The sequence below is a fragment of the Monomorium pharaonis genome, chromosome 9 (genome assembly GCF_013373865.1).
Source record: "Monomorium pharaonis isolate MP-MQ-018 chromosome 9, ASM1337386v2, whole genome shotgun sequence".
Classification (NCBI taxonomy): Eukaryota; Metazoa; Arthropoda; class Insecta; order Hymenoptera; family Formicidae; genus Monomorium; species Monomorium pharaonis.
The window spans coordinates 15,687,467-15,702,418 of record NC_050475.1 but is presented as its reverse complement, the minus strand read 5'-3'; the positions used below and the strand labels follow the sequence as shown (position 1 = coordinate 15,702,418).

Here is a 14,952-nt window from a genome sequence, read left to right as displayed (position 1 = left end):
TGATGTCTAATAAAAAAATAAATAAGTTTTAAAAGTAAATTAGGGATAAAAATTTCTTTCCATAAAAATTTGCAACAAAATAAGCCAAGGGTTCCTATAAGTTTTTCCACTAAAAGGCCAAAGTTCAACCATGCTATTATCGATAACAATGACTTACGATCAGCGCAGCCACGGCATCGTCCATGTTAGGCATCTGTATGAGAGCCATCTTCCTGTCCTTCGGGAAGAACTTGAAGGCTTTCACGGTGAAGCCGTTCTTGGTGAAAGCATCCTTAATCTCTTCCTCCGCTACCGTAGCCCTAAAAAAGTAAATTGAACGTCGCTAAGCTATCAAAGGAGAAGAATGAGACGCGAAATGCTATTGTTGCCTGAATCACTTACGGAATGTTTGATAAATGCAGAGTCGCGCTCGGCGGATAGATGTTCTGATAATTCTTTGAGCCGGGTTTCTTGAATCGGTGAAGGGTGCTGTTGGTATAATCTTTCGTAAGGCCCGCATCTGGCTGACCTTCTTTCGGCAATTGGACCGTTTGGTGCTTGCTAAGCATTACTTTGATTTGCTTCCCAAACACTCTTAACTTGTCCATGTGGGTGAGCGCTGTTATATAAATTAATTAATGTTAATTAGCCATTCATATACCCGGACGTAAAACAGTTGCGCTGCAATTACGGAACAATTATGGAACAAGAATTACATTGTTTTATTTCTTATATTAAAACATTTCATATTTACAGAAATTATTTCTTTTTCACATTTAACAAACGAAATATTTCCGGAGACAAAACGTGATTTTAAGTCATTGTAAAACATGTGCAATCAGGAAATATCCACTCACCTAAAAGCGCTTGATGAGGTTCGGCCATTTGTATTAGTGCCGAGTCTTTCTTGTTGTAGAGGATCTTCACACGCTGTACATCCCCGTAAACGCCTACATGCACAATACGCAAATTTCTTTTTAGTAAACTCGGGTAGTAGCGACAAATCGCGTATTCTTTTTAAAGAGGCTGCTTTGAGGATTACCGAAGATGAACGGGACAATATTTCGGTCGATCGAAATCAGGGTACGATCGGATCTAAGAATCGGGACATGCAAGAGGCGAGCAATTCGGCTAAAAGCGAGCGATTCGGCTTTTACTTTCAGAATATAAAATTATTCGTTCAACAAAATAAATAAAATTTTGTTGATATTAATAATTTTAATAACGTTAGTATTAATAATTCTTGATAATTTTGAAATGTATATAATTTTTACAGGACATTGCCTTTTTAACAATAACTTTCTAAAAAATTAGAATAACTCAAAGTTGTTGTAAATAAATAAATCGTTAATATCCTTACAGTCCAAAAAATGTTTATTAAAGTAAAACGCATTAAAAATTAACGAAACGGCAACAACCATTTATTATTTGTGTTTTCACGAAGTTTAATTCATTTAAATTCTACATTTTTCGATATTACGTAGCCACGGAGCGAAGCGAATGAAATTTTCGCTGGTTAAAAGTCGAAAAATGGATGGTCTACGCGGGACGGACAGAAAATTTTTAATAATTTTTTTAAACGCGCTCCGTAACACAGTACGTGACTTTTGTACGTTCGTCTGCAATTATCCGGGAAAATCTGCATAACAATCGCTCGCGGAAAAGAAAAACACGACCGCAGCCGAGTCGCCACGCCTCGTTAATAGTGAGTTCCTATGGAATTACGTAAAATAAGCGAAAGCTTACGTAATATTAAGGTTGTGTGGAACTGATATTAATAAAATATTAATGAAATAATTTGTATAAAGAGATGCTTGGAAATAGAGATTGTGAGAGAATTTGTGTACAATTGTGGTGGCCGGTATGACGATGGTGATGACGGTATGACGGTGATTATGAATTTGCGAATGGAGTAGTAGCTTGTAGTAATAAAATAAGTTGAAATCACGAAAATATCGAAAGAGTACGGATTAAACGTTAATCAGAGTATGTTATGTTGCGGATGTTTCACGAGAGTAAAACATGACGAGAGGGAGAGAAATGACGATGCTCGAGTTTTGTCAGTTGCCGAAAAGAAAAAAGAGAGAAAAAAAAAAGTACAAATAAAATTTAAAAAAAGAAACGAAATTTAAAAAAAAATAAAAACGAGGAAGAAGGAAGAAATCTTTTCTCTTTCTTTTTGCGATATGAAACGCAAACCTCGGACGTGACAATCGTATGTGAAAGATTTTACGTTGGCCTGTTCTTTCTTTTATGTGTGTACACGTTAGTCTTTTATTCGTCGCGAAGAATATCTACGTGACCAAAAAATAAGGTGCGAACGTATGTATTTTCCGCCTGTTATTTTCCATCTTTTTTCTTTTTTCCCCTCCCATTTCGTTTAATTGCGCGAATCGGAGGTGTGTGTGTATGTGTGTGTATCGCGCGTCCGCGTCCGGATTTTGTGTAGTGTTGCGTATGCGTGAGAACGCGAAGGTGTAAATATAATAATTAATAATGTAATATAATTAATAATATAAATGTGGAGACGTACCAAACAGGGTAAAGAGAGCGTCAGGCGTGACCATCTACACAGAGAACAGACAGAGTCCAGTCAGTAGTCAGCGAGTATAATAGGATTCAAATGTATAGTGTTGGTGTGCGCACAAGATTCGCGTTTCTGAAGTTAAAAGTTTGCACGTAGCTACGCAGGAGAGAGATGCTCCGTGCAAAACTGACAGGAGATGCGACGAGAAAAAAAAGAAAGGTTTTTTTTTACGCGGTACAACCCAGCATAATCGTTGCAGTGTAATCCACACGCGATCGATTTCTCAGCGGGTTCTAATAACAAAAAGGAATGCGTCTCTTTGTTTTCTTTTTTGTAATATTTGAGAACGATCGAGGGTGGTCGTCAGACTGCGAGGCTTGTGCGCGACACAACGATAGTAGTACACACAGTTATAGTACAGTAGTGACAAGTTGCAGCTGCGAAGTGTGACGTCGACACACAGTTTCTTGTCGGGGCGACATTCATCATCCTGTTGATGCTTCTTACGCGATAATGCTCGTCGGTTTTGTCGTCGAACGCTACGTCTAAGTTCGTATGCGAAAGCTAATAGTAAGCGCATATCATAAATGTTTAGCAAAGACGAGGACCCGTTTAAAACGTATCAGATACCAAAGATACGTACAATCGTAAGCCAAAATGTGATTTCTTGTCGAATCGCGAATCACGATGAATGTCGCCTCGCAGGATGTAACGTCGTTTCAGTCGACGACGCTACGTATTAATTAGGGCGTAGGATGGTGACACGTTGGAGTGATTTGTATGTGTGTTTCGAAAATGAGCGGGGCAAGTAGGGAAGAGTCAAAGGAGTCGTGACGAAACAGGGCACATACGCATCGCGGCTCGATTTTTCCACCTACCCGACAACAGGATACTCTCATAGAGTTCCGGTCATCCCATTGTTTCAAATAAGTTCCGAGAATAGTAAGTACCAGGCGCTCTTTTTCCAGGTTCCGAAACACTTGGAGACTGTACTACAATTTAATATCGACATTCTATTGGCTCTGAGTTTACGAAAATGTCTATTTGACAGTTTTCCATCTCGGTAACAAATATACACAAGGTATGAGATCTCTCAACGTTGGCGATCAACGTCTGCAGAGAGCTCTCGATCTCTTGTCCTGAGGTTCACAGATCGGCGAGATCAGCCGTAGCTCGACACGGTGGAAAGATCGAGCCGGTGGAGCATCGAGAGATTGCGGGGGTTCGTCTATGTAGCACTACGTTGTAACTCGCTCATTAGGCCATGTAATTATATGTGTATGCACGTGCATATACCGAACGGGGGTTGGTCGGTTGGCTGGTTCCGCGTGTCGCACACTGAGAGAAATAGCGTGCGGTATCTCTTGGGGTGGGGTAGGCGGGAGATCGAGGGTTATACTGAGAGAACCCGAGAGACGGGGAACGAGAAGAGAATGTAGAGAGGGAGAAGTGAGAAAAGGTACAGAGAAGATAAAGAAGAGGCTGTGTGTGTGTGTGTGTGTGTGTGTTTGTGCGCGCGCGTGTATCGTGCTAGATGATGATGTTCTCGCAACGGAAATACGGCGGAGAACTTGGAGGCTTGAACGCACGCACACATACACGCGCCCATACACGCGCACATACACACTGCATAGAGACACGAGAGATGCCACACTACAGGTACATCATTCGCATACGACACACTTATTCGTACGTGGCCTACTTCTCTCAGTGCTGCTCGAGATCTACTCGAGCAAGCGACGCGCAACACCCCATTATTATAGTGTGCGTGCGTCGTTTAACGCTTCGTTTCGTTAAACGCAGGTATCATTGTACCTGCGAATCTATACTATTCATCGTGCTTAGTCGGAACTGACTCCCTTCCGGCTGAAGAGAACTTGGTCCGAGTCGAGATGCGATTGGTCTCGGCAATTTCGGTACTCCAAGCAAATGCAAGATTTTTTATAGTACAAACCCATCTCGACCCAAGTCGAAACGAAGTATTAAACAAACGCTCAGTGGAATCTTCCATGTTTCCGAGATTCCAGTTGATGGCAAGGTGATAAACGAAGAAAATTGTAAAGGAGTCTCTTTTAGTGTTACGACAGTCCCAGAAAGCTTTCAATTGCCAAAAGACAATACAAGCGGATAAAAAGTGACGAGTTTCCCGAATTTGTTTAAAACTTTCCAAATTCTCTTCGAGTACACCAAGCCAGATACTCGTACGGCCTCTCGTCGGGAACGACGCGTCGAGGGTGGGTGGATGGCTGGGACGGGATTGGGGACTGAAGTCTCGTGGTACTTACCTCCTCGTTCAGATTGCTGACGAGCAGCACAGCGGATGCCTGTGCGCTTCCCTGAACCCGGACTCCTAGACCAGCCGCTCCGAGAGGGAATCCACCGAGGCCAGCGAGTCCGCCGGCCGGCGGCACGCCATTGTAGGGACCGGCCAAGGGCGAGGCGAGGCCGTGCATGGCAAAGGGCGTGGGCAGCACACCCGGTGCCCCTGCAATGGACTCTACTTCAGGAAGTTCAGACGATATTATTATCATTGCCGACATTGCGATTAAAAAAAAAAAAAAGAGACAGGGGGGAAAAAACGAACAAATACAAGTCGCGACCGGAAGTAGATCGAGAACGCGCGGTCTTGCCAATAAACGGCGTCGAAAATTAATCGTCGTCTCCTCGTCGTTTCTCGGCGACCGACCGACAGTCGCGAAATCACCTCAATCCTTCGGTCATCAACGGACTGTTTGCGCACTGAGATAGGACGCAAAAGTGGATTACATCGTTACAGATTAAACACCAACAACAACGCCGTGAAATTAATTTAACCCAAACAAGCGCCGGGTCGAGCGTGTAATTTAAACTAGCCGTTGTCGCCGCGGTACAAACGCAAAAATCCAGACGATTCGGCAAGCCGGGATCGCTCGCCTGGTACTTTGTACTAATTAATTAATTTACCCGAGAAAATAATAACGTCCGACCGGGGCGCACGCACAGCGGACAGGACGTTAGTTTGAAACGCCAGCAAATTGCTTCCACCATCGCGAGATAATAATAATAATAATTCAGCCCGACGTACGAGTGACGTAAAATCGGTATCGCCGCTAATGTAATTAATTCCGATAAACGTAACGCCGCGCGATCGCGCAGCTAATTGGCCGATCAACCTTTCAATTGCACTTTTCACAAAGCTTCATGGGCTTTTAAGCTCGCAAAAAAAAAAAAAAATACAAAAACGTTCCGAATTCATTCGGAATCGATGGCTTAACGACGATGAATTCTGTGAAAGCTCACCCATCACGAGTCACTCGTGCATATTCAACCATTACCGGGTTATTATTACACAAATTTGTACACGAGTAATGCAATTCATTGTTTACGAGTCTAGTGTATGACCTCTATTCAGGTTTGCCTCGGTCGAATTTCGATAGGGTCGGGCATTTAATAGATGAATTTTGCAAAAGGCTTGATGCAAACTCTACATAACTATCGTATATTCAATTATTGCCGAACATTACTATACAGAATCGTCCAAGATTAGCATTTATCGATTACATATATCGCACATGGCTTATTCCACGTCCTCGTATATGTACATTATTATATATGGACATATATGTGTAATTATTTATTTATTTAAAAACTATTAAATCGATAAAAAAACCTATAAAAGTCAAAGTAGATATTGGTGTGATGTATATTGTTACAATTAAAAATTATAACATATTGTTAAAATATTGCAATATTATACAGGTTGGCTTTTATAGACTTTTATTTATTTAGTAATTTTTAATTCTTCAGAAACTTTAAATAATTATTTAATCAATTATCGTAATCTCGATATTTTTGTACGACAATTTTCATTTCAAAATGGTTTCAAGAATTTACTGTTCGTTGTTGCGCGCGCGCGTGTTTGTAGAACATCCTTTTCATGTTCATAAAAAATGCGATTTATTTGACAGGTCATACGTGATCGAAATTGAAAGTATCAAAAGTATATTTTACAATACTCACCGGGTATTCTGGCACGCGGTTGGGAACCGGCACCCATAAGCAGCAATTCGCCGCCGAGGGCGAGCGATGCGGCATCCAGATTGGTATCGCCGGTCGGAAGATTCGGATTGGTGTAATCCCGGGATTTGTCGTTATTGTACTTAACGTTCAGGTTTTGCATCTTGCTGTAGTCGATGCGCAGGGTGCAGCAGGAGTTGTAGACATTCTGTCCGTCGAGCGACTGCACAAGAAACCGTGGAATTCTTTGTCATTTGAGAAGAGATTGAGTATGTTTAAGCTTAGAACACATGGTGGCCAGTAAAAATACAGTAACACCAGCGATTCAAACGTCTGTTTATATATTTTGTCTCGCTAATAATTTTCCATTAATTTAATACAATTAAAATTTCAATGTCGAGACACTTATAATTTATTTGTATCATTTACATTGTTTCTACAATATATGTAATAGGAGATCAATTGCGTAAAATTTAGACTAAAAATGATTAAGTTTCTTTAGGAAAGGATCTTTTCACTGTACAATAATACTGAAGCAAAATTGTTCAATTAGTCTCATATCAAAGAAAAAAAAAAAAAAAAAAAAAAATCTCGAGAAGCACACATTACAACAAATCAAGGGTCAAAAGAAGAGTTAGCTCTAAAAGCGCATGAATCTTGAGAGATCGAGAGGAGGTTGGTGTAGAAAAACGCCAGACAAATTAAATTGAAAGCAGTCCGAAAGAAGGAAGTCGATTCCACGCGATTTTTCGCGGCGACATCCGTGAAAATTACGAATTCAATTTCACGGATTAGATCCGGGGCCTCCGCTAATCAATATTCTCTGCAACATTAAGCCAGGTGCTTCCGAGAAACGTATGAAATTTGTACGTTGCGAGCTGCGTAGTGCGCCTGATGCAGACGCAAGCGAGGGGCCCAGGTCACTTGTTTGAGCAACGCGCATTGTGCGCGACGAGGCCGCGCGTCCACATACCCCCCCCCCCTTTCCCCCCCGGGGTATCACACGGGTGTGTATACACCCGCCCGTTCTATATTTACACGGACTAATGAATTTCGTACATAATTAGCTGGCCGGCCCGAGCCACGAGCCTCCGGCGTGCGCGCAGTCGGTCTCTCCCGCTCTTTCTCCTCGGGCGGTTTATTCACAGTCGAGAGAGCATCGGTAACGCATAATCGAAAGGAACAAGACGAATCGATTTTAGCAGCAAATTCGAAACGTGTTTTTGTTTCTCGAAAAAAAAAAGAGAGAGATACTTTAAAAACAACATACTGCGCATGGAATAGTCAGACAATTTTGATTACACGATCTGGCAGATTCAAATAAGTTGGAATATTCTTTTTCTTTGGCAACGTTAATCAGAAATAAATATTAGATTAGCCATACCCAGTGGATTAAAAAATAATCAATTAAGAAAGGTAATTCGTAAGCTCGAATTCGTAAAGCTCGATCTTGGCGTAAATATAATTCCAGCAGATTCATTCTATACGTGAAGTGTGAGATGTACTACTTGACAAGAGTCTGGCTGGTGGAACCGAAGCGACGTATCGTTCTGTGCGCTTGCACAGACGGATTACGCGTCGAGAAAAAAAAAAGAAAGAGAAAAGAAAGAGAGCAGGAGAATGAGCGAGGAGGAGGAGGAGGAGAAGGAGGTGGGAATCGGAGAAGAGCGATATCCGCAACAAAGCTAAATTAATTTTCTGTCTTGCGAGCTGCCGGATTGGTTCGCGGTGGAACCGGTATATTTCAAGCGAATTAATTTTCCCTTTGATCAGCGCGCAGGTTCACTAGTTTGTGGCGTCGGAGCTTACGGGAGTGGAAAGGTGGGATGGGGCACGAAGAGGGCTGGAGGGGCTGCTCTCGAATCGGGGGAGTGGATTCGCGAGCGTGCCAGGGGGTGTGCGGGAAAGGACGGAAGTTTCTGGCGAGCTTCCGTTCGCGATGGCTTGTCGTTGCCGGTGTAAAACAACGCGGCAACACATCCCGCGTTCCTCGAGCACGCCGACACAATTAATTCCGAATGTAACTTCCGAGCGCGCGAGCGTCACAGCGGAACGATGCACAGCATCACCCCGCGCTAATCTTCTCGGATCTCGGTGCTCGTCTTTTCCCATCGTCGCAATCAACGTCTTCCAGACGTAATTTTCACGTTTCTATTTTAAACGAGAACCGGCGTATTCTGTGTCAGTCAACGCCGAACAATTCTCGCAGAATAGGCGACTGAATAACGCGGAAATTAGTGCACACATTCGTATTTACACGTCGGCGGAGTGAAGTTGCGTCACGCTCACTTCACAAAAGTTATCGAGTATCTCAAACACTCATAAGACAGCTGGGAGAAGCGTCGAGTACATAAATCACAAATATGTACAATAGAGATTCCAACTGGGGAGGCGAAAGTGTTTAGATCAACAGAAAGAAAGCCAAACTTAACGTTACACAGTTACGGTCACAGAAGTCTGAAAGAGAGTTAATTCGGGCTTTTTTGTTTGGAGAAATTTGTAGAATTCTCTTCGCGTGCCCTAAATTTGTTCAGAGCAAAACTAGTTTGAGGGGGGAGGGGGTAGATGTTCTACATTATGGTACAACGTGCGTTGTTAGGAAACTGGTATAGACGGATTTATGTAGCGAAAATTAGTTGTAATATTCATAGTAAAACGACTTTCGGACGGAAACTATACACGCACATTCTCCATTTCTTTTTTTTCAAGCAGTGCCCGCTTCAATACAAAGTCTCCCAACCTTCTCAGAGGGAGAGAGAGAGAGAAAGGCCGGAGGTAGGTTATATCGTCGGGACACGTGGGGTACTTTAATTCGTGATTACAGGGACGTATACGATTACGTGAGGGATTACAGGCAAAACAAAATTTATAATACGGCAGAGACACAACTCGCAGTACCTTAAGCAGCGGCAAGTTTAATGCTACGGCTTTCTCAACCTCCTTAAAAAAAAAAGAAAAACAGAAGTAGTATAGTTATCATCAGGGTATGAATCCCGCGGGTTAAACGATTACGGTAATAATTATTAAGTTGAGGCGTAATACCTCTACCTTTTTCTTTTTTTTGTTCATCAGCGAATAGAGATATACGACGCTGCGTTCGCGGGGGTATCATCGATATTCCCGCGAAGTACGAGGAACAGAGCGAGAACAACACGATCGATCAGCGCGCATCTGTGCCTCAAGAATTAATTTGGTTTACAAAGCAGCCGATATTTCCATAAATCCGGGGAAATACCGTGTATCGAACCGGGCAAACCGCGTGATCTTCTCGTTCCTTCCCCTCCGTTCCCGCCGGGAGATTCCCTTCTTCCGCCATCAATCTTTCGATTACACTCGTCGGACTTTACTTCCGGCAATTAAGCGCCGCGCCCGTCAGGACGTGAGCTCTGGTTGGGAAAATATTTTCCCAACGCGAGATATTCCGCGGAAAATTTCGATCTGTCCCGCGGGAAAGCGCGGCGGATAAGCACCGCCGGCCGTTACGGCGATCGGTGCCTGTGCCTGGAGACGGAGGAGGTAACTAAAGAATGGAGGAAAAAAGAAAGAAAAAAACAAGGATAAAAGAACGAGGAAAAAGGAGGAAGACACCGATGGCGGAGGGATGAAATAAAGAGAGGACGCGCGGGCGGCAGAGCGGCCAGAACGGAGGAAAGCGAAGTCAAGTGGATACTTACGAATTTAGCGGTCTGCGCCGACAGCACGTCCGCGTACTGTATTAGAGCCTGGAAGCAGCCTGGAACAAGAGAAACGATAAAAATCGTGAGATTATCGTCGTTCGTCCGCAAATTTTACGAGTTTTTCTTCGCGCGCGCGCGCGAGCCGCGCTGGAAGTCGTACAGAGGAATAGCCGCGATGAATTCATTGCAAATGGTAACGCGCACGGAAGCGGCGCGGCGTTGAGCAGCGGCAAAACAGATAATTAATAATAATTGTTGAGAAAAGGGGGGGGAGGGGGTGACGCATACACAACGGCGCTTGATTATTTTCCCGTTCCGCATCTCCCGATGCGACTCCGCACGCAAATAGCGACTCCGGCAAAAGTGGCCTCTCTGGCAGTCGCAAAATTCAAAATAAAAAAAGAAATGAAAGAGGGCAAAAACCGAAAAATGAAAATTACGAGATATTCGGTAAAACGCGCGCGTTCAGAGAAACGTACAAAAAGAAATGCACAAAACACCGTTGAGAATGCAATGCAAAATATGTTAAACTCCTGAAAATTTGATTCGCGGCAGAAAACGGTAACCTTTTTTTTTTTCCCCGTTAAACGCGCGCGCGCGGTATTTGAAGTACCGACCGGCCGTGAGTACAAAAAGCGGTGATTTGTTAATTTAGTGCGCGAGCGCTGCGAGAAACTAACTCTGTCATGATAATACGTTTTTCCCGTGCGGCCGGAAAGCCGGAATTGTTTCGTTAGCAGCGTTGACCAAAGTTCCCGCCGGCGGCTACGCTATTTCATTTTCGAATTTGCCCCACCGTGATAATGGAACTCTTTACAATAATACGCTAAAACCTCCCCGAACACGTATACGATGCTCGCAAATTTCGCGGTGACAAAGACTTTTATTTTCCTGGAATCCGGAAACTATTCCGTATGTAGGATTTTATGTAAATTAAGAGAAACGTTTGATTAAATTTGACATGGCAAAATGTAATTTAATAACGAGACATCTCAAAACGATGTAAAATTAATGAGAGTCCAGCCAGGTCGAGGTTTTTTTTTCCTCCCCCGAAAAGTACCGATTACGGTAAATTGAAGCAGATCAAAAACGTAAACGAGATGATCAATTAATGCGGAATGAAAGAGAAACGCGGCGTTTTTATTGACAGTTAATTGCGGAACGTTCAAGTTTGCTGTATTCATTTTTGTACATTCAGAGCTGAGCGATCGCGAGGAATACTACCCGTGTCACAGGAACGCCTACGCGTTCCACTTTGCCCCCTTCCCTTCGGGACAAGCGGGTGCGCGAGGATAAACAATTACTGAAGAAGACAAACCGTTAAAACCGCCGGGCGCCGTGGACACATTTTCCGAAGTTAATATTACAGAATTCCGCCGTCGCTCGCTTTTAAGCGAGTCCAGTCGGGTACGTATGCGCGCGCACAGAGCGGTCGGGTTTATAATTGCCATTAAATCTCAATTAAACGAAACGTCGCAAGGCAGGCAGCCTCGGCAATTGCAATTTCGCGAGTTTTAATCTCGCATACGTACGTCAAATTCGCGCGGCTTCGACTGTGCGGCGCCGCCGCGCCCCGCGATATTTCATTACGCGGCGCGCGTACATGATACGAAACAAAGGATCGGCCCGCGGCAATGTTATTTAATTTTCGAATCTGAATTGCGGAAGCGAAAAAGAGAGCTTTCATCCCCAGGCGGCGGCGGCGGCGACGGCGAGCCGGCCGACGTTGAAAAAGAAGAATACGACGACGCGCGTTCCGCGCGCACTTTATTCCACGACAATCGCGCGGACGTTAACGGTAATCGCGATGATAACGTTTACTTTGCTCACAGAGACCCAGCCCTCGTGCCACGGTAACATCGAACGCACAGAAATTTTCATTGAAAAGTTTTTTTATTACGATCTTTCGTTTGAAAATGCACGGGGCTCGTCGCGAGCCGGAATAATACGGTAAAGCGGGATAATTCGCTTTCTGTACAATTTCGCTTTTGTGTTATTTACAGCGTCAGAGTAATCCGTTTTGCGTTATTCAAAAGGTAATTGAAATACCGTCTGAAATTTTCTCTATCGCTCTCTCTCTCTCTCTCTCTTTCGCTCTTTCGTGAGTGACGTACGCGCACGTAAGGGAGAAACAATCGATAGCGCGCGGAAATTATTGGGCGCATGTTGCGTTAACGCGATGTCCCATTCGCGACTCGGTGGCCTTTCGCAGTCGAGAACGCCTTGCCGGCGGATCCCTGCGGATGTCGAATTCTCGAGAGGCACGCGAAAGCGAATTTGCAAACGCCCGACGCAAGGCACTTTGTGCACAATAGCGCACCGAGACGCACACGCACACGGCGAATAATGATCCTCTCGCGCTCGTCTACTGCAAAATTAGTAACATGCTCACCGAGGCTACCAAGGGCTCGCTCTCTTCTGTACCTATAATGAGTGGACCGAGAGATTGCGCGGGCCCTCTGACTCTCCGCTAATAATTTTTCGATCGAGTTCTCAAATGTACCTTTCGTCTTTTGCCTTTTGCTCGTTTTAACAAATTTTATTAATCTTCACCTTCGATTCTTTTACAGTCAAGTTATTTGACTCGTATTTTGTATTGGTAATGGTGTTTAAGTTCCTTAAATATTATAAATAGAGATGAAAAAGCTAAGCCGTTTTTTGCAAAATTCTGTAGACGAACGGATAAAAAACGGACGGTTAGACCAATACTTTGAAACTACAAAGTAGTTTGCACTACTTAATCTTTAGGTAGATAGGTGGAATGGAATCCTAGAGTTTTCTTAAATATTTCATACTTTTAGGTAACAAAGCATTATATTTACATTTTTTGTCTTTCATCTAAGAGTGTAACTAACGTAAATTTAACTTAATATACATAATATACTAGTAGATTATCCATTGAGAAAGATGATTTGATTATCAAGACGGCATATGTGATTGATTCTGAGTTTTAGAAAGACCAACTAGGATTTCTGGTTAATATAGAAGAAATTTTATAAGTAGAACATTCAATATACTTTACTATAATTTCTACATTACTAATTCATCCAAAGTTTTTTGACAGACATACCGGTCAAGTACCAGATTTCCAGTTAATGCAACTCTTCTTTTCAGCGTTAATAACGAACGCTGGTGCCATTGAACTTTCGCGTATCGTGCCGTGACGATCTCGTTTCGCGATAAATGTCAAAAAAAGAGAGAAAGAGAGAGCGCTTCGGGGATGATTCCGAAAGTACCAACGGCGCCAAGTGTGAGCAAGGACGGCGGCAGGCCCAGACGAGAGCACACTCCAGGAAGGCTGAAATACTAAAGTGCCACGATGGCCTGGCTGCCAACGAGAGCGGAATTCCGTACAGCTCGCGAGAGTTGCCGCTCTCCCGCTCATTTTACCATATGCCTCCGGCATATCGATTCTATATCGTAACTGAACGACATATACTAAACGCGATACTTACTGTTCTTTGTGAAGGTGACGATCTTCAGGACCTTGCCGAAGCGCGTGAAAATCTGTAACACACAAAGCAAGCCTTGGTTTAAAAGAAACATCCGTTGACTCCGCATGAAAAATTTTATCTCGTAACTTTTACCTCTCCGACAAATTAAGTCATTAAAATTAAGAGGATATAAAGAGATATAAGTTTACGTCGATAATACTACGTTCCGTTTACAATGACAGCGAGATTCAAGCCGACGGGTTTGCGGGCGTTTTTGGCGAAAAATCATCCCTCGATTGAGCCTCGCAATTAACGTCCGAGGCTGTACAATTGTCATAATCGTATCGCTACTCACGGCGAGCTGGTCGGCGAAAATTACGAGTCCGGCAAACCGACGGTATTTCGGCAAGCGACGAAATTACAAAATAATTGGTGTAGATATTACGACAAAGCGATTTATATTTCGGGGCAACGGACTGCAAAACTGGCGCGCGCGCGTGGATTATCAGACTTATAACGCGGCAATTATCCACGGTAAAAGCGGCCATCGGAATCCCCGGGTAAAACGGTTCGTAATTACGATAACCGGACCAGGGGAGCTGTTCTAAAAAATTGATTCGTGACACAGCAGCCGGCGCGCGGCCGCGGAATGGCATGCCGCATAAATACCGAGCGATACCCAAAAGGCTCGGGAGTAGTAACCGCTCGCGTAAATTTTCAAAAGCCTCTTTGGAGCGAGCGGCAGCAACGGCGGTGGTGACCGCGACGACGCGGGAGCAGTATCACGCAATATTTACAGGCGTATACAGCGCGATGCCGCGGGCTAATAATCGCGCACGGCTCACGTCAAACCGCCGGCCGTCATTGTCATATATTTGGCCCGACAATGCCGATGATCACATTAATGCCGCGAATGCAAATATTTGGCCCGGTATGACCGTCGAGCGAGCGCGCTCAATGGTCAAACTGTGTATACGGTTCTCCGCGCGGCCGGCATATGCGGCCGCGCGTACACGCGAGCCGGGATTAGTGACTTTTTTTTAGCCCAGCTGGCTTTTCGGCCGATCGGTCGCGAGTCACTCCTTTCTGCTAAATGTCAATACAGGTTTCATCATTGTCTCGGTCCCCCGTGTCAATTAGCGGATCGGTTTTCGACAATGGCATTGATTTGAGCGCGGAGTTATTTCTCGATCACGCTTTGAGATCGCCATCGAAAGAGCGCGTCCGTGCGAATAAATGCGGGACAAAAAAATCCTCCGCTTGTGAAAGTATGGCCGCGAAGAGAAATGAAAAATTTCGCGAGTGGGACACGAACGCGAGGGAAAGCACCATACGAGGC

General features: G+C 44.0%; 1 protein-coding gene across 12 annotated transcripts in view; it reads right to left on the bottom strand.

Annotated features, from left to right (window-relative positions):
• The window catches only part of LOC105832990 (polypyrimidine tract-binding protein 1), a 304,112-nt gene that overhangs the window by 17,495 nt on the left and 271,665 nt on the right, over positions 1–14,952 (bottom strand). For all 12 annotated transcript variants that reach the window (XM_036292445.1, XM_036292444.1, XM_036292451.1 and 9 more), the window contains 8 exons: positions 13,635–13,686; positions 10,177–10,235; positions 6,506–6,725; positions 4,792–5,006; positions 2,513–2,546; positions 837–929; positions 382–598; positions 158–299 (listed from right to left, as the gene is read on the bottom strand). In XM_036292445.1, coding sequence (XP_036148338.1) covers positions 158–299; positions 382–598; positions 837–929; positions 2,513–2,546; positions 4,792–5,006; positions 6,506–6,725; positions 10,177–10,235; positions 13,635–13,686 — 1,032 coding nt within the window. The remainder of the gene's footprint in view (positions 1–157; positions 300–381; positions 599–836; positions 930–2,512; positions 2,547–4,791; positions 5,007–6,505; positions 6,726–10,176; positions 10,236–13,634; positions 13,687–14,952) is intronic.